This window comes from Lepus europaeus, chromosome 1 (assembly GCF_033115175.1).
Source record: "Lepus europaeus isolate LE1 chromosome 1, mLepTim1.pri, whole genome shotgun sequence".
NCBI lineage: Eukaryota > Metazoa > Chordata > Mammalia > Lagomorpha > Leporidae > Lepus > Lepus europaeus.
In genome coordinates, this window is record NC_084827.1 from 74663731 (window position 1) to 74689810 (window position 26080).

The 26080-nt window shown below is 53.9% G+C and overlaps 1 protein-coding gene across 4 annotated transcripts in view; it reads left to right on the plus strand.

The window, feature by feature from the left end:
* The window catches only part of MGAT5 (alpha-1,6-mannosylglycoprotein 6-beta-N-acetylglucosaminyltransferase), a 372713-nt gene extending 351142 nt beyond the window's left edge, over positions 1 to 21571 (plus strand). For all 4 annotated transcript variants that reach the window (XM_062199312.1, XM_062199298.1, XM_062199317.1 and 1 more), the window contains 2 exons: positions 13094 to 13251; positions 20976 to 21571. In XM_062199312.1, the coding sequence (XP_062055296.1) occupies positions 13094 to 13251; positions 20976 to 21174 (357 nt within the window). In that variant the 3' untranslated portion in view covers positions 21175 to 21571. The remainder of the gene's footprint in view (positions 1 to 13093; positions 13252 to 20975) is intronic.
* The last annotated feature ends 4509 nt before the right edge of the window (positions 21572 to 26080 follow it).

The following is a 26080-nucleotide window of genomic DNA, read 5'->3' on the forward strand; positions in this document are numbered from 1 at the left end:
GATTTTAGAGGGAGCCTGAGCCTGTGGCGTGCAGCTGCTGAGGGAGGGCCAGAGCCACAGGGTGTGCGCTTCATGGTGGTGGTGTGCCTGATGGTTGGAGTCTTTGCCAGTGGCATAGGGCAGCAGGCTTTGCAGCCCAGCCATCTTGGACTGCTAGCACCATGAGTTTCTGGTTGTGTGACTTGGGGGTGTTACTTAACCTCTCCGCCTTAGCTCCCCCCCTCCCTTTCTCATTTATTTATTTATTTGAAAGGCAGAGTTACATAGAGAGGAGGAGAGAGAGAGAGAGAGAGAGAGAGAGAGAGAGAGAGAGAGAGAGATTGATTGATCTTCCATCCGCTGGTTCATTCTCCAAATGGCTACAATGGCTGGGGTTAGGTAAGGCTGGAGGCAGGAGCCAGGAACTTCTTCTGCGTGTCTCATATGGGTGCAGGGATCCAAGTATTTGGTCCATCTTCCCCTGCTTTTCCAGGCCATTAGCAGAGAGCTGGATCAGAAGTGGAGCGGGGCAGGGGAGGGACTTGAAACCAGCCGCTATATGGGAAGCTGGTGTTGCAGCTCAGTGGCTTAACCCACTATGCCACAGCGTCAGCCCCAGCTCACCCTCTTCCTAGGACCTGCTTCATTGGGAAGTAGCAAGTTAGGCTTTAATGAAGTGCCTAGAATAGGACCTGGTACATGGTAGTCATTAATTGCAAACTAGTGCTGTTCATTATTAAGATATTATTCCGTATTGTACCACATAGTGGTGTATTGCAATATACTGCAATATATTATTATTAGTATTACACAGATATTACTCATCAGACTTTACTGTGGGAGCTAAACATTTGAATCATTATCTCTTTCAGTCTTTTTCTGATACTGGAATTACAATATCATCATTCATTCCTCTAGCAAACACATTCATACAGATTCAGACAAGCCACAGTACAGCAGTCCCCCTTATCTGTGTTTAGTTACACCCGGTCCGCTGAAGTCCAGAATGTTCAGCGAAGAATTCCAGTGCAGTACAACACACTTTGAGAGACAGAGATCACATTCATACAACTCTTGTTACAGTGTATTGGTAGGCTTGCCCTATTTTATGTTATCAGCCTCTTACTATACCTACTTGATAAATTAAACTTCATCAGAAGTATGCATGGAGAGGGAAAAAAAGTATGAGGACAATTCATTTCCTAGAAAATGAAATTAAAGAAGTGTGTTTCAGTGCAAAAATTTTGAAATCGATGCATTTGGCATATCTTTTAAAAGTTTGTGGAAAATGTATATTATGAAAAAAACTGATGGGTTTCAGACATTTATGCACCAAAATAAACTCGTCTTTCATTGCTTCTTTTTCCATGAACTAATATATATGTGTGTATATATATATACATGTATATATGCCATGAACTCATATATACATATTTATACATATGTAAATATACATGTACTGCTGTACTGTGGCTTGTCGGATACATGGCACAGATCTGTTTTTGTAGTTGCCAGAGGTATGATGATATTGTAATTCCAGTGTTATAAAATGGCTGGAAAGAGCTAATGATTCAAATGTGTAGCCCCCACAGTGAAGTCTGATGAGTAATAGCTGCATAATAACTATAATAAAATATTACAATGTATGTATGAGCCAGTTTCAAGCACCCACTGGAGGCCTTGGAACATACACCCTGCAGATGAGGGGGAACTGTTGTGCACTGTCCTGTTTGACCCTCACAGTGCTCCTTCCGGGTGGTGCTGTTGACACCATTCTCTGGATGATGGACGCCCAAGTTCACAGTCACAGTGATGGCAGTATGTGGAACCCAGTCTTGATGCAGGTTTGCTGTGAGGCCAGATCTGTGCCAACAGCATTTGCCGGGGCTCTGGGCAATGGCAGGGGTCTAGAGCTAGGCTTCCTGTCTCCTTGTACCTGAGGGAGCTGCTCGCCCTTCCTCAAGGTGAGGAGTGGTTTCTGAGATCTTTGGGCTCTGGCCGTGGTCTCAGAGACTGTCGAGGTCTTACCAGGATCCGTGCAGCTGCTTCCGAAACTCGCTTCCTCATTGGCTGGTTCCATCTGCTCCCAGGGATAACAGTTCCTCTCAGTAGGCATAGGCGACTCCTGCCCAGATCCACTGGAAGACTTCAGTGTCCTTCTTCACTGAGCTCAGGGATCACAAGTCCTTACAAGTTCTGCAGCCCTAGGTTCCCTTCGAAAGCAGGAGGGTCTCGCTCTCCAGACAGACCATGGACATGCTCCATAATGCACAGGCCGCACCAGGCTTACTCACCTGCACATCCCACAGGTGCACCATAATTACCAGTCGAAGGAAGGAAGAAATGAGTGGGTGAGTGTGTGTTTTATTCATGTGTGCCAGGACTCAGGAAGCTCGTGTTGGGTTTTATGATTTGGGAAACAGGTAGCTGAAATTGTCTTCTGAGAAACACAGTAATAAAACCGCCACTTCCCGTAACCCTGTGGATACAGACATTTTTGTGGAGGTCTGCGGTTCACAGGAACCCAGAGATGTCCCCATTGCTGCCGCTGTTGGTTCATTCATCCACGCTTTAGATGTTTATCTGTGTGGACTGCGCTCGCAGTCGGGGAAGAGAAGATGTTAAAGACCTGGTCCCTGCCTTAGGTAGTTTCGTGTTTCTTGGAGAAGGCAGCCGAGTCCACAGCAATGGCGATGCTCTAGGGTAAGCCCTGTAGTAGCGCTGTCACCAGGATGTGTTGGGGGGGAGGGTATCACCTGGCGTGCAGGGTGGGCAAGGGCTTCCTGCAGGAGGTGAGTCCTGGAGACTCACAGGGCTGTGGGCAGGACTGAACATGTCCTGCCTCCCAAGGAGAAGGAAAAGTCAGGATGAACTACAGGGAGCGGAGCTCTGACTGAGCGAGCAGAGGTGAGCGGCAAGCCTGGGGGAGGAGGCGGAACTTTTAAGGTGAGCTTGGCTGCCACGTTCACGTTTGATCCGGGGACAACGGAAGCCAAAGGTTTAATACGGGATGAGCGCTGCGGTGCTCTCAGATTGAAATTGTAGAAAAATTCTAGGAATCCTGCGTTTCAAGCATTTCTTATTAAACATTCTCCCAGTGCTGCCAACCAAACAGTAAAGGGCCCTGTGTGTATGCCGGGGATTCTGGTGCCACAGAGAGGCCAGGAAGCTAATATCCCTCGATTCCCCCTTAGTCTTCTCCCTCTGGCTGCTAGCTCTGGGCCCCAGGAGCTTTGAGCCTGGGGTGTTCACGATTTTTACAGCCAGAAGATATCTTCAAAGAGTAGCTAAGAGAGGGAGAGAAGGATGCTTCGGGTGGAACAGGGAAGCCTGCAGCCCCACGGAGGGGCCTCCTGTGCCAGAAACCACAGGAAGCACAGCAGTTCCACGTAGGCTGTTGTCAGGCGATCTGTGCAGGAACACGGAAGCTTTTATCGCAGGAAGCTTTCCACGTCGTCCACCGCGCTCACCCAGGGCAGCGGGAGCCGCCGGAAGCCGATTGAGAGCATCCAGGGTATCCGTGCACCGTGGAGCCGTCACAGCAGAAGACCGGGGTGCAGGCACACAGCGGGACAGAATCCCTGCTCTGGGAAAAACCTCCCATCACCCCTTTTACTGTAGGCAATGCTGGTGTGGGCTGCACACGTCTTCAAATCGGCACACGAAGCGGGGCACGCTGCAGCAGGGGGCAGGCAGTGCCAAGGTGAAAATCCCTTGTAGTCCAAGATCAAGCACTGCTGTTCCCGAACCTGACTGTGGCCCAGCCTGGTGGGATTTTTGTTCTGTGGTTTCTGGAACGTTTTGGGTATTTGCCTCAGGCCGGGGAGCATGACGGGTTGTTTGGAGGGCATGGCTGTGTTCAGACTGATTTCTGAAAACCACATGAATGTTTTGCAACCCCTGCTCTGCTTCCTGCAGTCCGCACAAATGCAGAGGACAGCAGTCGCCGTTGGCTTAGTTTGTAACCGGTCAGGTGAAAGTGTTCTGGACGTCCCGAGGGACAAAAAGAGCTCACTCCAAGGGCAGCTGGGGGTGGGGGTGGGGAGGGGTGGGTGCAGCTTCAGCTTCTGGGATGTCTGGGACTCAAACTCACTGGGAAGAGTGTGGATACCAGGAGAAGCCTCCTAGTGTAGCTGGGTGGTCGGGGGATTCGGGGATGGTGGAGGTGACAGGTTGCCGGGAAAGAGAAAAAGGAACACAGCTTCGGGAATGGTAAAGGTTGTTTTTGGCTGAGCCCTTCCTGCTCCCAGAGTGCCTGGGCGGGGAATGATTAAATGTTGCACCCTGGAGCCGGGCAGCCTGGGTTCACCTCCTGTCTGTGGCACCGCTGTCTTTGACCTCGGGCAAGTTTCTACCCTCTCTGTGCCCTTTGCTCTGTTCTGAATGGGGACAGTGCTCCCTCCCCCAGCAGACTGGCAGAGCAATCAGTAGGTTAGTACCCACTCAGGGCTAAGCACCGTACCTGGCTCATGGAGGTGATCTGGAGCCCAGGAACTAACCCAGGTGTGTTTTTCCAACAGTTTCGTTGAGGTCGGTGGGTTGGTTGGTTGGTTGATTTTTTAAACATTTATTTATTTATTTGAAAGGCAGAGTTGCAGTGAGACAAGGAGAGAGAGGTCTTCTGTCCGCCGGTTCACTCCCCAGATGGCCACAGCAGCTGGAGCTGGGTCGCTGCGAATGCTCACGTGCTGTCTAGGTGTGGACATGGGTGTGTTGTTCACTAGAGCAGCTCCTAGCAGTCGAAGGGTGAGGCATGTGGTACATTTGTATTTAGTTCTTTCGGGGACGAGCTTGCTGGCCGTGGATGTGCAGGTGTAGCGGGCTGCAGAGCCTGGTCCCGCTTCTAAACGTCACAGCCACCTTGCTGCTGCCTCCAGGAAGTAGCCCTGGGGCACTTGGGAATGGTGTTTGCTTCCTCTTGAGGGACAGACAGTCCAGGCCAGGGAGCCAGGCACCAGCCAGCAACCAAGGTGGCCTTCATCTGTCAACACGAGGGGGCCGCAGAACATTCCTGGAAAATGGAATTAAGAGCTTAGTCTATTTTTCAGCAAAAGAAACTTGAACCCCCTGTGTAGGCTTGCCGTCATAAACATTTTCATGACCATTTTGAGGACTCCTTGTAGGCATGGATTGCAGAATATTCACCAAAATTAACTTTTGATTCCATTGTGCATGGACTCGTTGAAGCACCCTCATGTTTATGAACAGTCTGTCTGTGCCAGGCCTCGCATTTCCCAGCTGTAACATCAGTGGCAAGTGTGCCAAGTAGCTGTCCGATTGTGGCCCTTAGTCCTTTCTCTGGCCTGCAATCTAACCGCGCCAAATCCACAATCTCTTTTTTTGGTCAATTCCCTATCCTTGCTTCTTCACAAAGATGGGGAACCTTTTTTCTTCCATGGCCCATTTGGATATTTATGAAATCAACTGTGGGCCATGCAAAATTATCAGCTGAAAAATTAGTCTGGTATAGAATTGTTGAAATTCAAGTCCCACCCACAGTTGGCTTGGCAGAGCCAATCAGACCAGATGATTTATTGGCCTTATACAGCCACAGGCCCTACATTCTCCGCCCCTACAGGCCTTCCTCCAGACCTACATATCTGAGCTTGTCTCCTTCATTCCAAACCATGTGGGTTTCCCTGGAAATCCACTGGTATCTCATATATCTCAAAAAGCTAATGGAAAAATAAAATTAAAAGCTAGATTTATTTTTGAGTAAAAGCAAATTGAAACCCATGCAGTTTTGCCATAATATACATGTTCCATGAACTTTTTTTAAAAAAGGATTTATTTATTTGAAAGGCAGAGTTAGAGAGATCTTCCTTCTGCTGGTTCACTTCCCAAATGGCCACAATGGCTGGAGCTGGGCCAATCCAAAGCCAGGAGTATCTTCCAGGTCTCCTACATTGGTGTCAGGGGCCCAAGCACTTGGGCCATATTCCACTGCTTTCCCAGATGCATTAGCAGGGAGCTGGATCAAAAGTGGAGCAACTGGGACTGGAGCCAGCGCCTATATGGGATGCTGGTACCACGGGTGGCAGCTTAATCCACTATGCCATCGTGCTGGCCCCCAAAGAACATTTTAACCTTCATATGCAGATCCCAAACTTTTTGCATAAAAATAAACTAGCCGGTTAATTCCATTTTTTCTATGAACTGTTTGAAATACCCTTATATTGTGGACTTAATATTGCTGTTAAAGATTTGGCTGTATGGCCGGCGCCGCAGCTCACTTGGCTAATCCTCCGCCTACGGCGCCAGCACCCCGAGTTCTAGTCCCGGTTGGGGCCCCAAATTCTGTCCTGGTTGCTCCTCTTCCAGGCCAGCTCTCTGCTGTGGCTCGGGAAGGCAGTGGAGGATGGCCCAAGTGCTTGGGCCCTGCACCCACATGGGAGACCAGGAGGAAGCATCTGGCTCCTGGCTTTGAATCAGCGCAGCACACCGGCCGCAGTGGCCATTTGGGGGGTGAACCAATGGAAGGAAGACCTTTCTCTCTGTCTCTCTCTCTCAATGTCTAACTCTGCCTGTAAAAAAAAAAAAAAAGATTTGGCTGTGGCCAGGTTGGGTGATTATTTGTGGAAGAGACCTCATCGTGTACCATTCACATCCTCTGTCTGGCTTTTCTGTTCCTGCTCTTCTGCTATGTTTCAAACAGGTCAGCCTTCCCACGGGACACAGGCCAGCAGGAGGGAGAGACACGCCGGCCTCTGCACCCAGGGCTTCCCTCCTGAGCAGCGGCCCCACCCCACACAAGTCGCCTCTTGCTGTCTTGGGATTTTTGTGAATGTCTTCTCTGAGCTGTCACTTCACCCTCGTTCCAAAGGCAGTCCCCACCCCCTCTTCACGGAGACACTTGTGTGCATTTGTTGCAATCGTTGCTTTTTCTCATACATTGGTTGGTGCAGGAACCTTTCCTCTTAGGGTTGATGGCTGCTGCATGGATGTGGCTGCATAGTCAAGTGCATTTCGGAGCAATCTGGCGACTGGCTGAAAAAGTTGTTAGAGAGGATTGCAGATGGTCTGTGTTCTGCGTGGGCTTGTTAACTACATTGGAAATTACTGTGTATATCTCATTCTGGCTGCAGAGAAGCCTCACTGGGTTGGAATGGTCTCCTTTTCTACTTCTGCTACTATCAAAGCCCCAGGATGCCAAAACCATTCAATACGGCTCAACATTTCAATACTGCGTACCAATGCTGTGCAAAGCACCAAGTTGGTGGCAAGCCACTAACTCCTATTCAGTCTACAAAACAACCCAGGAGTCACCACCTCCTGGAAGCTTTCTGTACTTCCTAGCTCCCTACTCCTCCCCTTCCATTGGAGTGAATCCCTCCCCTCCCCTCCCCTCCCCTCCAGGACGCCTTTGCATCCTGTTTGGTCACGTGTTGTGCACTGTTCTGTAATTCTGGAAGCTTCAGCCTCTCTCACTTAGGCCTTGCTTTGAACTCTGAGCCCAGGGACTGTCTCCTGCGTGCTCATGCTCCCAGCACCCAGCATTAGGTCTTGTTAGTCATTTGTAGTTTTGATTGAATGAATGAGGAAATCTTCATGGCCAGCTTATCCGAGTGGCCCCTGCGGGCTTGCTGCGCACAGGTGCTTGTGTCTCGCCCCTCTCCCATGCGGTGGCATTGCCTGACTGTGTCTTTGCACCTGCGTTGGCCCTGCTGCCATCCATCCCTTCTCAGCCCATGTGCCCAGGACCTCCTGGGCCCCACCTCCTAGTTCCTGCCCACAACACAGACAGACACATGTGGGTCTGCAAAGTCACCTGCAGCCACCCAGAACTCCCTGCTTCTGCAGGACCAGGCTCCCTTCCTGAGCGAGCTCTGCCTGGTGTGTCCTTGCCCGCCTCGCTGCTCTCCTTCTCACTGGGTCTTCTCCCACCTGCCGCCTTCTCAAGGATGCATCAGGTGCACACCCTCCCCACCATAGTCTCACTTCATTTTTTTTTCTAGAGCTTTTAACAGGTTATATTCAATTTGCTTATTTTGTTTTCTTGTCTCCCTCTCTGAATGCAAACTCTGTGAAGGCCAAAGGTTTTGAGGTTCCTTTTGTTCACTGCCCAGAAAAGCGTCTTGCGTTTCAGAATGGTGACAGGCAACAGGTGGATGCTGTTACCTCTGTGGGCACTTTTCTGAGCACTTTGCACACTGTAACCCATTCTGTTTCTTCTGCAGCCTTGAGGGGTGGAGGCGGATACTTTCGTCATTTTACAGTTGAGGAAACTGAGGCCCAGAAAGATGTCACCAGCTGAGATGACTCAGATAAGAATTGGCAGAGCTGAGATTCAAACCCAGGCAGTCTGAGCTCTGAACCTTTGGGCTTCCCTACTTCTCAGCAGCTGTGTTTTGGGTGGGTGGTGGATGGGTGGATCCATGCTTACAGAGAGCAGATAAGGCAGGTTGGCAATGCTGCATTAGCCCACATTGTGCTAGCCCATGCTGTGCTGGAATGAAATGCAAGACCACAGTCATCTGTGAGTAACCAGTGAGGTACGCACCTGCAGTGGAAAGATGCTAACAGCCAGGGCTCCCATTCCAGGGGTGCCCTGGGCGCAGCTGGGCCCAGAGAGGGCTCTCTGTAATCTAGTCTTCCCAGGTTTTAACACCCTGAGAATCCTGGACAGCCTTAGCATGTTGTCTGTGACATCTCAGGGTGCCTTCTTGTCATTCACTTCGTTTTATCTTAAGAATGAGTTAAGGCATGAAGGATCGATGGTATGATTGTCCCCAGGCCCCCTGAGAGCCATCAGAGCTTGAGAAACTTCTATGAGGTCCCACAGCTGGGAGCCAGAGTCTGCGCCCAGACCCCCAGCGCCCTGCCCCCTCTCTTCCTGCCCTGCCAACCAGTGACACCTTCAGGGCCCCTTTGTTCACGGCCAGGCTTTCCGGTGCAAAGGACCATTCAGAAGGTCCTGCTGCTACCTTGCTAGTCCTGGTCCCCAAAACAGACTACTGCCAGGGTTCCCATCCATCCACCCAGTGAGCACCGGCAAGGGTGACCGGAGCCCGTGTGCTCCCGTGCAGAATGGAGCTAAGTGTGCCTCTTGGAGGGGACCTCAGTCAAGAAGGCTGGCTGCTTTACTAAGAAGCAAGCAAACCTGGCGCAGCAGCCGCACAGGATGGCTTCAAAGCCTTTCCACGCTCAGACCTTGTGGCGCCACCCTGTCCAGCCTAGGTACAGTGTGTGATGCTTCCTTCATCTGGGGCTGTTCCGTTTCTACCTGTGCCATCTGTGGAGTGCCTCAGGCCGTTGTGGCCACAGGCATCCCCCCAGAGAGGGGTCCGAGGAGGGAAGGGAAGGGAAAGTTTGTGGGGTGCCTGCCATTTGCCAGCCTTCTGCTCAGCTCCGTGCTCACAGTCTGCTGGCATCGCTCTCTGGAGACCAGCCCCAGACCAGACCAGACCGCAGAGCACGCCCAGAGCCCCACGGTGGCCAGGCTAGGCTTCAGATCCGGTCCTCTGGCAATGCATTCCTGTAGCACAACGCCTCCTTGTTAAACAGAGCAGGATCTTGTTCCTAGCTTCAGTCTTGCCCTCTTAGTACTGTTCCCTGTCCCACGGGAAGCTGAGAATGAGTAGGGAGCAAAGTTTCTTTGTCCACAAACTCAACAGGTGTGGAGCTACTTCTCGTGGCTCTAACGATCTGTAGGTGTCACAAGAAGAGACATTCCACTGCTTTCTTAGGAGACTTAAATGCCAGACTCTGACATTTCAGCCTTGATGGGTCTTCCATCTCCCTAGCTGGAGCCTGAGTTGGGCCAAGCTAAATCCAAGAATCAGAGAAATTATGATTTGGCTTCCTCTGATACAGTTGCTGTGGGCTGGATTTGCTCACCTGTCCCACACAGTCGCCCAGTAGGCTTCAGTATGTTCGATTTCCTTTCTGTGTCTATAGAAGTAATGCATTTGCTCCTAGAGAGTTGTAAGGAAAGTTATGCATCAGACAACAACAGAACCTCCTTATCTTTTCCAAAAGCCTGTGCACCAGCTCAGCTCTGCTTATCAAGAGCTCCAATGTGCCTTCATTTTTGCTCTCCAGCGATGCTGGGATGAGTGGCATGTCCAAGGCCGGCCACTGGGTTTCCCTAAGCTATCATGTAAGAACGTGTGTTCATTCTCAGGGTACCACGGCTGTGTGCAGTCTGCTGTCTCCCTTGGTACCCAGCTGTACGTGGCTGTCCCACCCCAGGCTTAGCTCTGCATCCTCATGACCAGAAGGTGGCAGAGGAGGGCCTCCCTGCCCAGGGCTGTGTCTCTGGTGGCGCCCAGGACTGCGTGGGTCCTAAGACACTTGACCATTGACCATGGGTCTCTCTCAGAAGACAGGGCTGTGTCCTGATATCCCTGAGTGATCCCCTGCTTTCCTGTCATCTAGAATTCGCAGACCCTCGTGACACGCTGGCTTTAGCTGCAGAATCCAGTTCTCGGCTTCCTGCAGTAAAGTGTTTTGCTTGTTCACCGCCACTCGTTGCGGCTCAAGTGGCCAGGTCCCCTCGTCTCGGATGCCGGAGGCCGGCAGCAAGCTTGCCTGAGCCACCCGTGGGAGCCGGCAGCAGGTGCTCAAGGCCTGCCATGGCCTTGCTGGGCAGGGAACGGTAGTCCTTCCTTCACTGAGGAGGTGGGGACAGACGGGAAGAGGCAGGCGCCTTGGCTATGATCAGAAGCAATAGGTCCGCTTTCCTGCTGAAGAATCTGGGCAGGATGTTACCTTTCTGTTCAGGGCTTCACAGAGCTGCTTAGGGAACCTAGGGGTGGATACTGGCCCCAAGGCCAGCCCACCTGCAGAGCCTGAGGGGAGGGAAGCCTTGCCTTGCTCATTTTTTGTTGGCTTTGGCTCATTAAAAGTAACACAAATGCAACATTTAAAAATCTGCAAGCAGGATGGGAGGCCCTCCCTCTGAGAGGCAGCTCCGCCAGCCTCTGTTTCCTAGGGGCCTCCCTGGGCAGGGTGAAGTCCCGCCTGCCTCTCCACATGACAAACAGGGGTGGGGCACCAGACATTTCCTGTGTGTCCCAGTGCCAGCACTCCCGGCCCTGGGGTGATTCACCCCCAGCTGCTCCGCACAGAGCTGCCAGAAGACACGTGAGGAAGCAGAGAATGTTCTAGAAGGTCACACGTGGAGAAGGAAGTCACCTCAGCACCCCTGAGAGCCTGTTGCTCTGTGTGGCTTCTCTCCGCGGCAGCCACGCTGACCACAGGTGTCCTTGGAGCAGTGCTTCCGCGTGCCCGTGGGTCTCGTGTCTGTCCCTTTTCCCAGGCCACAGAGGGGACACACGTGCTTCTCCCTCTGCCTAAGGCTTTCACTTTGCAGCATTTCTGAGAGGTGGTTCCACGTCAGCACAGGGACACCTGTCTCTTTTTCGGTGTCATTTGTCTCTCTTTTTATATATTTTTTTCTTTTTAAAAAAAGTTTTATTTACTTAAAAGGCAGAGTTACAGAGAGATAGACAGAACTGTCTGCTAGTTTACTGTCCAAATGGCTGCAACAGCTAGGTCTGGGCCAGGCCAAAGCCAGGAGCTAGGAGCTTCCTCCAGGCCTCCCACCTGGATGCAGAGGCCCAAGCTGTTGGGCCATCCTCCGCTGCTTTCCCAGGCCACCAGCAAAGAGCTGGATCAGAAGTGGAGCAGCCAAGACTTGAACAGGTAACCAGATGGGATTCCAGCATTGCAGGCAATGGCTTAACCTGCTATGCCACAGAGCCGGCCCCTTTATCCAAATGTATTGTGAGTTTGGCTTAACACGTAGTAATTCTCACAGTTGGAGCACAGTGCACTACCTCAGTACACATACACAGCATACACTCATCTAAGTGGGAGGTGTGACGGGCCCTGCCATTTCCGCACTGTTCCTTCGTGTCTGGAGCCTGCAGGCTCTTCTCTGCCAGGTCTTCATTGACTGCTGCATACATGACCGTGAACTAGAGTGGGCACACAGGGCTGTGGGATACTAGCACTCCTTGGCCGTTATGGCCTTAAAGACGCCATGAGATTGTTCTGAGTCATTGGTTCTCCTCTGACAATTCTGCCAGGCTGTCCCTGCCCTGCCGGGTAGCTCTCCTCGCACGTGATTTCCTCTCTGGCATTCAGAACCCAGCTCCCAGCTCCCCCTGGAGCTCCTGAGGGCTGGCCCGCGCCAGGTGGAGTTCAACAGACAAGGATGGCTGCTCAGGTCCCCAGTACCTTGGCGGGCAGGGCACCCGGGGATGTGGAAGAACCCCGCCAGGCTTCTATCAGTCATGTACTGGCAGAGTGGGTTCTGGCTGCCAGGTTGTCCAGGTGCTGTTGTCGCTGGTGCCTTCTCAGGGCTGTGCTGAGCACAGCTGGAATGAGAGCTGGGCGCCCCATCCGACAGAGTCCACACTTCTGCTACTTCCTGGCCCTCTGAGCCTTAACCCACCTGGGTCCTCCCTGCACATGCTGGCTTCCTCCACTTCTTCTGGATCCTGAGAGTGCTTGGCCCTGCCCGTACAGGGCCTGTGTGTTCCTGCTCCTCCTCTCACGCCCTGCTCAGACCATTTCTCTCCCAGTGGAATTATGGGATCATTTCCAGTCGGCGAGCACTGAGTCTCTCCCAAGGATGTGGCACTGTGGTAACCAGTGTCAGAGATGGCATCTCACAGCGTCAGCACCTTCCCTTTGAGATAAACTAGCACTCGTGCAACCGTGTCGTAGCAGGTGACTGCCAAAGCAAAGAGACACTCAGTGCCTTTAGAATCAGACACAGCTCAGCAGGTAGAGGGAAGCCTAAGGATGGATCGTCCAGGGCGGAGGCAGTCAGGGGCCGTCTGATGATCATGATGGTGGTGGTCATGAAGAGTAGGCATGCTTTAGGTGCAGGCATGGTGCTGTGTGCAGTTACAGGTGTTACCCGCCATCCTCAGGCCCTAGGTGGGGGATGCTGCATGGTCCCCCTTTTGGGGATGAATAGTGTGGTGGTTAGAGAACAAGACCTGGCCCAAGGACATGACTAACCCAAGTCTATGGCTCTCCACACCTCCCCTTTCCTGCTGTCTCCTAGTGGCTGACCCCCATGGTCAGGGCTGCTTGGCAGGGCTGGGGAGCCGCTGTGGAACCCTCGGTCCCTTGGCTGATGGCTTCGTTGTCATTCCAGGACTTCTGTCATGGGCAAGTGATGTGGCCGCCCCTCAGTGCACTGCAGGTGAAGCTAGCTGAGCCCGGGCAATCCTGCAAGCAAGTGTGCCAGGAGAACCAGCTCATCTGCGAGCCGTCCTTCTTCCAGCACCTCAACAAGAACAAGGATGTGCTCAAGTAAGTGGCTTGGGTGGGGCAGGCCCTGGCCACGGCTCAACCTCTGTGGACACCAGCTGACCTTCTGTACCAGACCTGGGCTGAGAGCCGCACGGTGTCAGTTCTCGGTTCCAGGGCTTTAGGGGAAAGATGTGAGAAGGGCAGACTGTGGGAGGTGTTCCGTGTGCTGACGCTGGGCCAAGGATGCTGGGAGGAGAGGTGGGCCTGGACCCACCTCTCGGGCCCCTGGTGGCCCCCAGCAGAGCTGGAGCAGTGCAGGAGGCAGGTGGTCATCTTCCACCCTGAAATCGGAAATCTATGAGAAACGGGGAGAAGGAGCTGGAACAAGATGCCCACAACAAATTCCAGGTGCTGCTTTCTGCCTCGGTGCCCTTTCCCTTTTGAATTTTCTGCCTGACTTTTTGGGCACGTGGTGCATCGCAGGGGAGCAGGCCTCACTCTGCTGGGTCCTTGCAGGGCAGGTAGGTGGCACCCATGGGTAGTCCTTGAGTTCTTTCTTGTTTGTTATTTTTAATTGAGAAGATGTGTTCCATCTGCTGGTTTGCTCCCTACATGCCCCGAGACAGCCAGTGCTAGGCTGGAGCTAAAGCTGGGAGCCAGGAGCTCAATCCATGTCTCCCACATGGATGGCAGGGGCCCAGTCACTTGGACTGTTGCCACTGCTTTCCAGGGTCTGCACTGGCAGGATGCCAGAATTAGGAGTGGAGTCAGGACTTGAACCCAGGCATGCTGATGTAGGATGCAGGCCTTGTAACCGGTGCCGTAACCATTATGCTAAATGCCTGCCTGGCCTGGCCTGCTTCACCTTGACTTATGTAACAAACACCTGGCCCGCCTGGCCTGCTTCACCTTGACTTATGTAACTTGTGCTTGTGTGACTTTTAGGATGTACTGTGTTGTTTTTTTGTTTTTGTTTTTTTTTTTTTTTGCATCAGCTTTTTTTTAAAGATTTATTTGTTTATTTGAAAGCTGGAGTTACACAGAGAGGAAGAAAGACAGAAAGAGAGTCTACCATCTGCTGGTTCACTTCCCAGATGGCCACAATGGCCGGAGCTGTGCCGATCCAAAGCCAGGGGCCAGGAGTTTCTCCCAGGTCTCCCACGTGGGTGCAGGGTCCCAAGGACTTGGGCCATCTTCTACTGCTTTCCCAGGCCATAGGAGAGGGCTGGATCAGAAGTGGAGCAGCCAAGACTCAAACCAGTGCCCATATGGGATGCCAACACTGTAGGCGGAGGCTTTACCCGCCACAGCGCTGGCCCCAGCATTCTGAGTTTGGCCTACACAGTTCAAATATTCCCATGTGCTATTGCCTCTGGCCTCAAATTCTTGTCCCACCAGTGCTAAATCTACTCTCCCAATTTTCATCAGACCCAGGCTAGTCCATATGTTGCTTGATTCTCTAGTCTCTCCCCACACCTCACCATACCCGGAATAGCTCTGATGAGGCTTTTCCTCCAAGAGACCGGCCTAGAAAAGACACTGCTCTCCCAGCTCTGAATACTCAGTGTACTGCTCGTGCTGTCCCAGCCGTGAGGAGGGTGTTTAAGAAAAGGAGTGGACCTGGAGTTTGGGGCTTTGCTGTCCTGCACTCTGACTGCACACTCGGAGTACCACAGACAGCGAAATGTCCAAGGGAGCAAAGTTTATTTGGCTCATGGGTCAGAAGGCTGGGAACGGTGCTGGCATCGGGCAGGGCCTCAAGGCTGTGTCATCCCCTGGCAGAAGGCAGAAGGGCAAGAGTGAGCGAGAGCCCAAAGGGGCCGAAACTCGCTTTTGTCACAGCCCACTCTCGAGGCAGGTGGCCCCCTCCCACAATAGCAGTGTTAATCTACACACTGCAGGAACACATTCAATCCAGAGCTTGTCCCCTTCGAGCTGCTGGCCGATGGGGGTCACCTGTGCACGGTGGTCTGAGCTGGGCTGGTCCCTGTGGCTGTCATTATCCTCAAGTGTGGGACCAGACCCTGTGCAGAGAGAGGTGCGCCTCTGGCCTCTCCCCAGCAAGGAAGCGCTCCCAGGGAGGGAAGAGGGCATGCTGTTCTTTCCCATCCTTTTCGCGGGAGGACCAGGTTCCGAGGCGGCCCCCTCTGAAGCAGCAGACTTAATAAGCTACGTCCGATCCTCCGCCTTGCGGCGCCGGCACACCGGGTTCTAGTCCCGGTCGGGGCACCGATCCTGTCCCGGTTGCCCCTCTTCCAGGCCAGCTCTCTGCTGTGGCCAGGGAGTGCAGTGGAGGATGGCCCAAGTGCTTGGGCCCTGCACCCCATGGGAGACCAGGAGAAGCACCTGGCTCCTGCCATCGGAACAGCGCGGTGCGCCGGCCGCAGCGCGCTACCGCGGCGGCCATTGGAGGGTGAACCAACGGCAAAGGAAGACCTTTCTCTCTGTTTCTCTCTCTCTCACTGTCCACTCTGCCTGTCAAAAAAAAAAAAAAAAAAAAAAAGCTACGTCCGGGGACAGGGCCCCAGTGGGACTTGGGAATGGCCCAGCTTCCTTTGCTGCCAAGCAGGAGCCGGGGTTCTTCACCCAGGCACTGTCATTAGGCCTGGCTCAGAGCTTCCCTAGGCGAGGGTCTCAGCGGGGACAGGAAGGGGAGCCAACAGCCGAGTGAGCGACCAGTTCCCCCCATCCCATCAGTTTTGCCATCTGTCAAATGGGAACATCTGCTAGGCAATGGCGAGATCACATCCTGGCCTTGCTAAAGACCAAGTAGAGTGGGTTTTTCTTCCAGAGGGCTCTGGGCAGCAGAGTAGACCCAAGGCTGCCAGGCCCAGACCAGGAAAGCTGGTCCCTGGTCCAGCCTCCGTATGCCACGCAGAGTCCACAAAGCAAAGGGACTCGGGTAGAACTGTCTCGTGTCCACGCTTGGAGCCATAGGGCTGCTCTTCCCGACCTGTATCGCGCTTTAGAGACAGGGAGTTCATCAGCAGGAGGCTAGAATGAAAGTAGATTTCACAATGAAGCCATCTGAAGTGAATTCTGTGATGGTAAGAGCCCTACTGAATCACTTTAGGTGCATTTGTAAATACTGGCGACCTGGTGACACTGGAATGCTCCCGCTTTCCAGCTGTCCGCCGGTCTACTGAGTCACCCTCAGTATAGAGGTATCCTTGCTCTTCCATATTCGTGGCCAGTTAGCAGTTAGCGCTCTGTCATCCAGGGCCGCTCGTTGTGCAGCGTGGGGCCTGGGGCTGAGCCAAGCTTAAGCCCCTTTCAGTCCTGGGTGTCTACGCTCCTTACAGACCACCTGTCCTGGTTGTATCGTGTGAATTTGACAGGAGGATACTTCAGAAACTTCGTGGAATGGAAGTGTGAAAAGATAAAAAAAATGTTTGAGGTTGTGTCTATGAGTAGATCCCATAAACCGAGCCCTGGGTTGTGGTCTTGAACCTGGGAGAACTGGGCGAGTGATCTGCAGGTGCGTGTGTGAGTCTAGGATGGTTGAGTGCTGGGGAGGCCCCTCTGGGAGCCTGTATGACCTGGCCTCCAGTCTAGGCCGCACGTGTGGTGGTGGGGGAAAAAGAATCCCAGGAATTCCAGGCGGACTCAGCCCCACATAGGAAGATGAAGCCCAGGTAATAATTTTGCTGCCTCTTAAAGGTGCACCTTTCAAAATCTTAATTGCCGACAGTCCCCAGCTCAGCCTAGTTTGACTCTGAATGTTTTGTTTTGTTTGTTTTTGCCTTCTCCATGGCGTGCAAGCTTTATGCGTGCAGGGCATGGGTCAGATTTGGGGTTTGGATCTCTGCCCCGGGGGTTGGCACCTTGCCTCAGGATCCAGCAGCCACAGCTGCGGTCAGCCCTGTGAACATTGGGGGACGCAACGAACGCTCTGCCCTGGGCTGTGTTGCTAAGTCATGTCAGGTGTGGCTCTGCGGCTTGCCCGTGGATTTGTGGGAACGCAGCCCCACTCCGAGTCACCAGCGTCTCGGGTGGGAGTTCTCGGCCGCAGCCTCGGGACTGGGAGTGCCGTGATACCTGAAGAGGGGACGCAGGCCTGAGCCCCAGTGGCCACCAGGTCAGGAGGGGCTGGCGGCCTTGGTCCTGTCACCTGGAGCTGGGTTCTCAGCCTCACTCCTGGGACTGCCGGGAGGAAGGGGCATACTAGGGAAGGCACTGTTACTGTGTTACCTTCTTCTCCTTCAAGAGATGGAAAGTGTAAAATGGCAATTGTGACCATTAGATCCCAGCTGTGGGGAAAGTGCTGAGGCCGATGGGGATAGGCGGCTCCTTGTGGGGGAAGGGAGAAGTGCGTGGGGGCGGGGCAGATACCACAGGGACAGCAAAGCAGACAAGGCACTGGGCGTGTCCTGAAGGGTGGGGGGCGGGGTCTCCTGCGGGGCTCAGGCCACCGGGGTAAGCCACTTCTCCCCGCTGACTTTGGCTCTGGTTATGCACAGACGTTGGCGTAGCCTGCCTGCCCGCCCAGGGCTCTGGGGGGCTCCTGAGCAGAGACAGACCAGTGCCAGACCCCAGAGGATGCTCAGGCCACGCATGCCCACAGCACTGTAGGGGAACACGTGGCACCAGGTCTCGCCTGCGTACCTGAGACTGTGTGTGGGCTCAGCACGAGGGCCTGGGCAGGGCCTGGAGCTCCGTTGAAATGTACACGCACCTGTGCGAGACCCCAGGTTTTTCGACTCTTGAGGATGACAGCTCACAGTGGGGTCAGAGCAGTCAGAGCAGGAGACTTCCATACTTGCCGTGAGCAGTGTGCCGGGCACAAGGCTCTCATTAAGGCACAGCAGCTGCCGTAATTCACCCAGCTACACAGTGTAACAACAAGGCTGTATCCCAAGACCAGCTGTCTGTCATATGTGACGCAGGTGACATGCAGAATTGAGCGCAGTTTCCCTTGGTCTTTGCTGGCCATTCTGGGCCACGCAGGACCTGATAACCCCAAGTCTGATTCATCTTTTCTGTTAGGAAATCCTTAACACTCTCACTTCCCACATTCTGGCCTGGGTTTCTGGTCTCATTAGCAGGTGCAGCAGGAGCCCGGGGCCTGCAGGGGAGGGAGGCTAGAGCGCAGGTGACCTGCTGAGTTCCAGAAGCCACAGGGGCTTCAGCCACTACTGAGCAGAGCCAGCCTGGCAGCCCCGCAGAGTTCCCAGAAGCCCCCTCAGGTGTGCCAGGAATTACCTGGTTAGTGCGGCCAGGGGAGGCAGGACCCAAGCTGTGGACTGGAGAAGATGAGAGTGGGAGTAAGAATTTGGAGGCTTTCCGGAGGCAGGGGAGATCTCCATACCCCCATCCTGACCCACTCCCTGACAGCAAGAAGTGAGACCTCCAGGAGTGGTGCAAAACAAAGTGTGGGCCATCAGGCAGGGAGGCACAGCTCAGCTGGCACCTGCCAGCCCACGGTGATCCTGACCGTGACCATGACTGTAATAATCACGAGCACTGCGCTTCACAGACAACCGACTCAGCTATTGTCTGCCAAGTGCCAGAGAAGCACCGATGAATGCAGTTAAGAGATGTGGCTCCCCATTCTACAGAAGAGAAAACCGAGCCACAGAGAGGCTGTTGTTGGTCCAGTGTCACCCAGTTTTTAAGAGATGAAGCTGGGACTCAAGCCCAGGTCTCCCTGCCTACCCCAACCCCCCGCCTTGTTGTCTGAACTCAGGGGCATCCCCGATTTCCCTTGGTTTCTATACAGGATATCAGGTAAGGTCCCTGCATTCTCAAAGGGTCATGGTGGGCGGAACCAGTGCATTCCAGGGAGAGGGAAAGATTTGGAGCTCTTCCTTGAGGTCAGAGGCCAACACCCTTGGGAACAGAGAACATCCAGAGTCTCCTTAGCCCCCCAACCAGGGTCCTAGACCCAGAGAGTGAAGCTGCCAGCTTCCCCAGACCACACAGCTGTTGGGAAGTCATGGCCAAGCAACAAGAGCACAGACCAGGAACTCTGGGCATACACGAGCCTCAGTGCCCGAGTCTGCCGCTGGGGTGCCATCGGCAAGACTATAGGTCACCTGCGATGCAGCTAAGGTCCAGGACAGCGTCGTCTTTCTGGGTGCTGTCCAGAGGACAGCCTATGGCTGTACACGGGAACTTCAATAAAGCTCAAGGAAGATGACATTAAAAGAGTGCAGGTTTGTTTTGGTGCTAGAAAAATTTTTGAAATGTGTGCAGTTTTTTTCATAGCATGCATTTTCCATGAGCTTTTAAAAATGTTTTAATTTTGGCCGGCCCCGTGGCTCAACAGGCTAATCCTCCGCCTAGCGGCGCCAGCACACCAGGTTCTAGTCCCGGTTAGGGTGCCGGATTCTGTCCCGGTTGCCCCTCTTCCAGGCCAGCTCTCTGCTATGGCCCAGGAAGGCAGTGGAGGATGGCCCAAGTGCTTGGGCCCTGCACCCGCATGGGAGACCAGGAGAAGCACCTGGCTCCTGGCTTCGGATCAGCGTGATGCGCCGGCCGCAGCGGCCATTGGAGGGTGAACCAACGGCAAAAAGGAAGACCTGTCTCTCTGTCTCTCTCTCTCTCACTATCCACTCTGCCTGTAAAAAAAAAAAAAAAAAGTTTTAATTGAGACAGAGAGAGATACTTTCTAGCCACTGGTTCATTCCATCCCGGGATCCAGGAACTCAGTCCAAGCCTCCCGGTGTGGGTGGCAGGGACCCAACTACTGGAGCCATCAGCGCTGCCTCTCGGGAGCACATTAGTAGGAAGCTGGAGTTGGGAGTGGAGCTGAGACTTGAACCAAAGACAAAAGCCAGTGTCTCAAGCACTGGGCCAAATGGCCACATGACCATGTTGCAGACACCTTGTGTGCATGGATTTCAATGTTTTGCACCAAAATAAACATCTTTTGCTTCTACTTTTCACAAACATTTTGGAGTCTCCTTGTATAATAGGAGTCTTTTTTATTTTACTTTTTAAATATCTATTTCATTTATTTGAAAAGCAGAGCTACAGAGAGGCAAAGGCAGAGAGAGAGAGAGAAAGTCTTGCATCCACTAGTTCACTCCCCAAATGGCCACAATGGCCAGAGCTGGGCGGATCCGAAGCCAGGAGCTTCTTCCAGGACTCCCATGTGGGTGCAGGGGCCCAAGGACTTGAACCACCTTCTGCTGTTTTCCCAGGTGCATTAGCAGAGAGCTGGATTGGAAGTGGAGCAGCCAGGACTTGAACCAGCGCCCATATGGGAAGCCGGCACCGCAGGCGGCAGCTTTACCCATTATGCTACAGTGCCACCCCTGATAGGAGTCATTTTAAAGCCTTTTCAAGGAGGCAGCCATTGCTAATGCTTTATCAACTGCCTGCACTCACACTCACACACACACACATGCCAGGCTAACTGCCCTGTGCGTCTTGTCCCTTGAGCTTCCTCAGGGACAGCTGTCGCGCATGCTCCTGCATGTGTATCTCGCTCGTTCTTTTTCATCGGCTGCCGGCAACTCCGAAGGCACAGAGGGGTCCTAATTTGTGAGCAGTTCCCCACCTGGGAGTATGCAGGTTGTCTCTGTTTTTCCCATCGCAGATGATGCTAACCTGAACACAGCCCCACCATGCATGCATCTGGCCCACACATCTTTCTCAGGACCAGATCCCTAGAGATGGAGAATCGAGGGGGTCTGGGGAGGGCCCCATTTCCTTCCTACAGCGGGAGAACTGTGCTCTCCGAACCTCAGCAGGCTGGCTGTCAGGGTGGGGCCGGTGACAAGTGTGGGTTCTGTCCCCTGCGTCTCCAACCCGTCACCTCTCTCTCTCTTCCTCTTCAGGTACGAGGTGAGCTGCCAAAGCTCAGAACTGGCCAAGGATATCCTGGTTCCGTCCTTCGACCCCAAGAACAAGCACTGTGTGTTCCAGGGGGATCTGTTGCTCTTCAGCTGCGCTGGCGCCCACCCCAGGCACCAGAGGATCTGCCCGTGCCGGGACTTCATCAAGGGCCAGGTGGCGCTGTGTAAAGACTGTCTATAGCAGCCACTGGTTCGGGCTGTGCTCATCCTATGGGGAAAGCGGCCACGCTGGCCCCGTTGTGGGCGGGGCCGGGAGGCCCAAGTCATTCAGGGACTCTGGCCAGAGCCTGAACTGTTTGATCAAAGGTTTTGATTGGGTTTTGCTCCTGCTGGGGACGGAGCATCCCAGAGGAGCTTTCCACCGAAACAGAACGGGAGAGCAGTGGCCCGGCCGGGAGCCTGGCTGATCCCTGTACAATGAATGCCCCGTTTCTATTTCTTGTGGAGCACCTGTTGGGGGGGGGACTGTTGGTACAGCTGCCCCAGGGTAAAGAGAAAGCCTCAAGATTGGTTTCAAATGAAATAGGAAGAATGGAGCCAACTGGAAAGAACTTTTGTCCTATTCCTAACCCATTAACTTATTTATTTGGGCGGGCGGGAGGGAGGGGCGGCGGGGAGGGCGCCGGGACCCAGGACACGTTTCTTCTGTTCCTTCCCACTGTTAATCATCACTTTTACACTACTGTCATCTGTCTGCTTCTACGGGGTACAGGAAGCTGACGCGGGCTGTGCCGTGGGGCAGGCTTCTCAGAGCAGCGGTGGCCAGCAAGAGGAATTCTTGCATCAGGACCACCAGGCTGCCCAAGGCGCAGATCCTGCACACGGCAGCTGACTGTGTTACCCAGAGAGCCCACCCAAGGGACCAAGGACAGGGCTGCTTTCCTCTGTGTCTCCTGCCCCTCTGCACCCCCCCCCCGCCCCGCCCTCGGTTGCCGTTTCTCATTAGACTCCCTTTAGGAGGGAAATGCAGGATCGGGGGAGTACCTTGGTTAGCTTGTGGTGCGTTTGCCCTCCCACTGCAGGCCATCAGGTGGAGGGCAGGAGAGTTGCAGGTCTCAGAGCCGCTCTTGGAGCTGGCTGGCTGGCTCTCAGGCGCCCAGAGAGCGCAGTCTGAGCTGTGGGGGAGGGGAGTGGAGTCGCGCCTTTGGAACTGGTAGCACCTCTGGAGCTGGGCTCCTGGCTGGCCGGCTTGTGTCAGGTTGTCCAAGTCCAGGAATTGATGTTTGCTTGGGGAGCAGGGGCTCGCTCAGGATGAACTTGGTGCGCTGTGCTGACTGCTGGTCTGTGGGTGCAGCTTGCGAGGCGTGGGAGTCAGCCGCTGGCTCCTCCTCCAGGTGTGGTTGTGCTGCAGGCAGCGAGCAGCAGCGTGGAGAAGCCCTGCAGGTTGGCCTGATCCCCTGAGACCTGAGAGCCCACCTTGCAGAGCCCTGCCTTTGTGTCCACGCACACCCCACTGAAACCCTGCTTGCCGGGCTGGCTTGTGAACACCGTCTCCCTGTGGCGCAGGCGAGTCCCTGGCCAGAGCCGCAACATCACCCACCCTGCCCTTGCTGGCAGTCTGGCGCCCCCTGCCTGCCGTCTTGGGCAGCCTCCGCCAGGACCATGGGGCAGATGCTGCCTGCTGCTTGGTTTCTGTCCCAGTGCATGAACAGCACCAAGTAGGCCCTCACATCCCTACATAGTGGATCTGAAATGCACCTTTAGTGGAGAGAATGGTGAAGGTGTAGGGCAGGTAGCTGGGGTCTGCTCCCCGCCACCCCCCAGGCTCATATGGCCCCTGAGCCAACCTTCCAGGGAGAGTACTGTGCAGGGGTCCCGAGTCCTGGCAGAGAAGGGCAAAGGAGACCTCGTTGGTGACAGAGTGTGTCTCTACTTAAACATTGCACAGTGTCCCGCAGTGGGAAGGGAGACAACGGACACCCCTCCCCTGTAAGCAAAGGCCTCTTGGCTGCATGCTATGGTAAGAATTGGCGTGAGCTGCCAGACCTGCAAATCCTGGGCCACCACTGCCCTCTCCTGGGCTCTTCTGGAAGCTTCTAACAGGATGTCAGTGCAGGCATTCATCCAGCAGGGGGAGCCTGCGGGCTACAAGTGATCCCTTCCGTGGGCACCTTAAGCAAGAGACCTGTTTCAGCAAGCACAGGAACGGGGAAAGCCAGGCTGTTGGAGGGCAGCTCCGTCCCTATTGCAGTAGCTGCAGGGCTCATCTGCTGGCTGTCCTGGAGCCCAGGGCTTCTGCACCTTCCAGGTCCTTTTCTCCAAGTCCCTGGGGTGGGTCAGGCAGCTGGGAAGAGCACTTTGTCCCGTTTAAAATTCCCTCTCACTCTCCACGTCCCTTCCCCTGCCCAGTACTGGCTGCAAGTGGGGCAGCTACTCCTGGGGGTAAACCTGCACTCCAGTTGTCAAAGGCGTTATCCATAGATTCAGTGACCCCAGAATGTACGCCGGCTCCCAGGCCCCCTCAGACTTGACCTAGGTCTGGCTGGTGACCCCTGAGAGGAAATTGGGGAGGGGGCTAACATTTGCCCTGCGTGGAAAAGAGAGTGTGGGCTAGGAGTCCGCAGCCCTTTTCTTCTTGCCAATCCTAAGAGGATCTTCAACCAGTGTGTGAGTGCTGACAGTTCCCTAGGGAGAAGAGTTCCACTGGAATAATGTCTTCTCGTGCTGTGATCATGTCTTGCCTGGTCTTTGGGGTTATATTCCCCGCTTTGTGAGCTTAAGCTGTTAAAGTGGGGGAAACGTGTCTCTAACTTAGTGAGAGGGAGACAGCGTGGCTAGGAGCGAGGCTCCTCAGAGGGGAGACTCGTGTCTTACAAGGCAGTCACCACCTCCTCTCTTTCCTGTTTGCACACGGACAGCTGGAGCCGCTGTGGGCGTCTTTGCTTGGATTGGGTCTTTGTCCCTGCCTCTTGTTGTCGTTTGCTTTTTATGTTGGCCCTGTGTTTGGAGCTGTCAGGGACGGCTCCTTGGCGGTGTTTGTTTTCCTGATGTGCCTTTTTACTTTTCTTTGGGATTGGGTTTTGGCATCTGTGTGCTGCACAGGCAGGGCAGGTCTGTGGGTCCCTGTAGATGCTGGGGTGGGCAGTGCCACAGAGCATGTGCATGTGAACATTCGAATCTACCCCCAGAGGCGGTGGGAGGCTGTGCAGATCCCAAGCAAAGGGCTGGCTGGCCCGAGCCCAGGCTACGCCCTCCTGGACTGCATGGCCACACTTCTGGATTGCCTCGGGACCACTGGTTGGGGCTGTGCGGACGGCCTGAGCGCCCTCTGCCCCCACACTTGCTGTGGTGTGGCCAGGTGGGAAGGCCAGCCTCACATGAGGGCAGCACTGACGGGTATGAGGCCCCAGGGTCTGCACCTGCTTTTTGGTTCCTCAGTGAGTGCAAGACTTCATGAAAGAGCATAATGAGCTTCCTGTTGGGGAGCAGAACCCCAGCATGTCTCAGTGGTAGCTGTGTGCTGGATGGAGCCGATTCCGGGTGGTGGTCCCAGGCGAGTGTGGGCTTTCTGGACCAGCCCAAGGTAGTTTACCTTGGCTGTTGTATGTCATCAAACACTGCCACCCTCTCCCACGTCCCCACCCCCCAAGTCTTGATTTAAAAAAGTATATTTTGTTAACGACGGGCTCTGTTGTATGTCTTACTATCCCAAGCCTGGATTGATTTTATTTATTTAAAAATATTTTAATGTCCACATTGGCTTTATTCTAATCCCAGCCATGCCTGTGGGGCGACCGCAGTAGCTTCCTGCTCATAAAGAAGGCTGAGAAGGTATAAAGAATTGTTGGCCTCAACAAAAAGTTTTTATAGCAAAAGCCCAAATTAGCTGTATAGTCTCAGATGCATTAAGAGAAAAAAATCACCCTAGCTTCTTAGCACTTAGGGTTCTGTAAGGATTCAGTGTTTAGCCCAGTGCCTCGCACATAGTAAGTCGTAAATATTGTTAGTAGCTTTTCCTAAAACTTGAGAAATACGGAGCTGAGCTCACTGTATTGTTAACTCAAGCCCAGTGTGGAATTACTATTCCAAGTTGAATGTCGTAGGCGTCCCTGGTATAGAGTGGCCAAGCTCTGCAGCTGCCCTGCCCGTTGGGATTTTTCTGTGCCCTTGAAGGCACAGATCAGAAAATGTGCCAGACTTCAGCCCCAGCGAAAATTATCAACTGGAGCTGAGAACAGTTAAGGATGAGCTTTGGCCACCTCCTAGACCTCAGCCCACTCCTGCTTTCTGGAACATTCCATGGGATTTGAGGAACATTGAGCTATAAATTGTACCCCTTGAATCATGTGTAACTCTTTTCCTACGAAATGCAATAACAGAGGCTTTTCTGTGGTGTTTAGGGGAAGGGATGACCAATGGATCCTGCACATTCCCCAGGAGGCCCCTTTGCTGCCCCCTGCTGGCCGGGGTGGCCCCTCTGGTCCTTAAGGATCAGACTGCTAGGCTGGTTAGCGCTCACCTGTTTCCATGGGATTCCAGGTTAATTCCTGGGCCTGGTCCCAGAGAGAGCCAGCCAAAGAACTGGAGCAGGGATGTGGTCTTGTTCCGATCCGGATCCAGGGGCTGCTCCTGGTGTATGTGGTTTGCCCAAATCCCCTTGGCGTTTTGTTTTCTTGGGGATTTTGCCCCTTCCTCACTGGTGTAGTTGAAGTTCATTTCCTGCCCTGTCTGGACCATCATCATGAACTAGGGGAGACTGGCTGGAGCCAGCGTCCTCGCCAGATCCCTGGGTCTGCTCTTCACCTGAGGGGCAGCCTGCTTGCTCTGTGGGTGTCATGCCTGCCCTCCATCCTACCAGACCCACACCCCCGACTTGCCCAGCCGGAGGCCACGTGTTTGTGTAGTGGATGGAGCCGTGGTCTGTGGACGGCAGGGGCTACTCCAAGGGCATCCACAGAGCTGGAGGCCTAAACAGCTCGCTAGGACAGCAGGTCCGGAAGGTGAGCAGAGCCTGTCCACCCGCCAAAGCTCGGGAAGCATTTTGGTGACTGTCTTCCCCAGGAATTACCAAGACGATAGCATGAAATTGATGCCAAAGGAGATGGTGAAGTCCCTTCTGCTGTAGCTGCTGTCCCAGCCTCCATGTC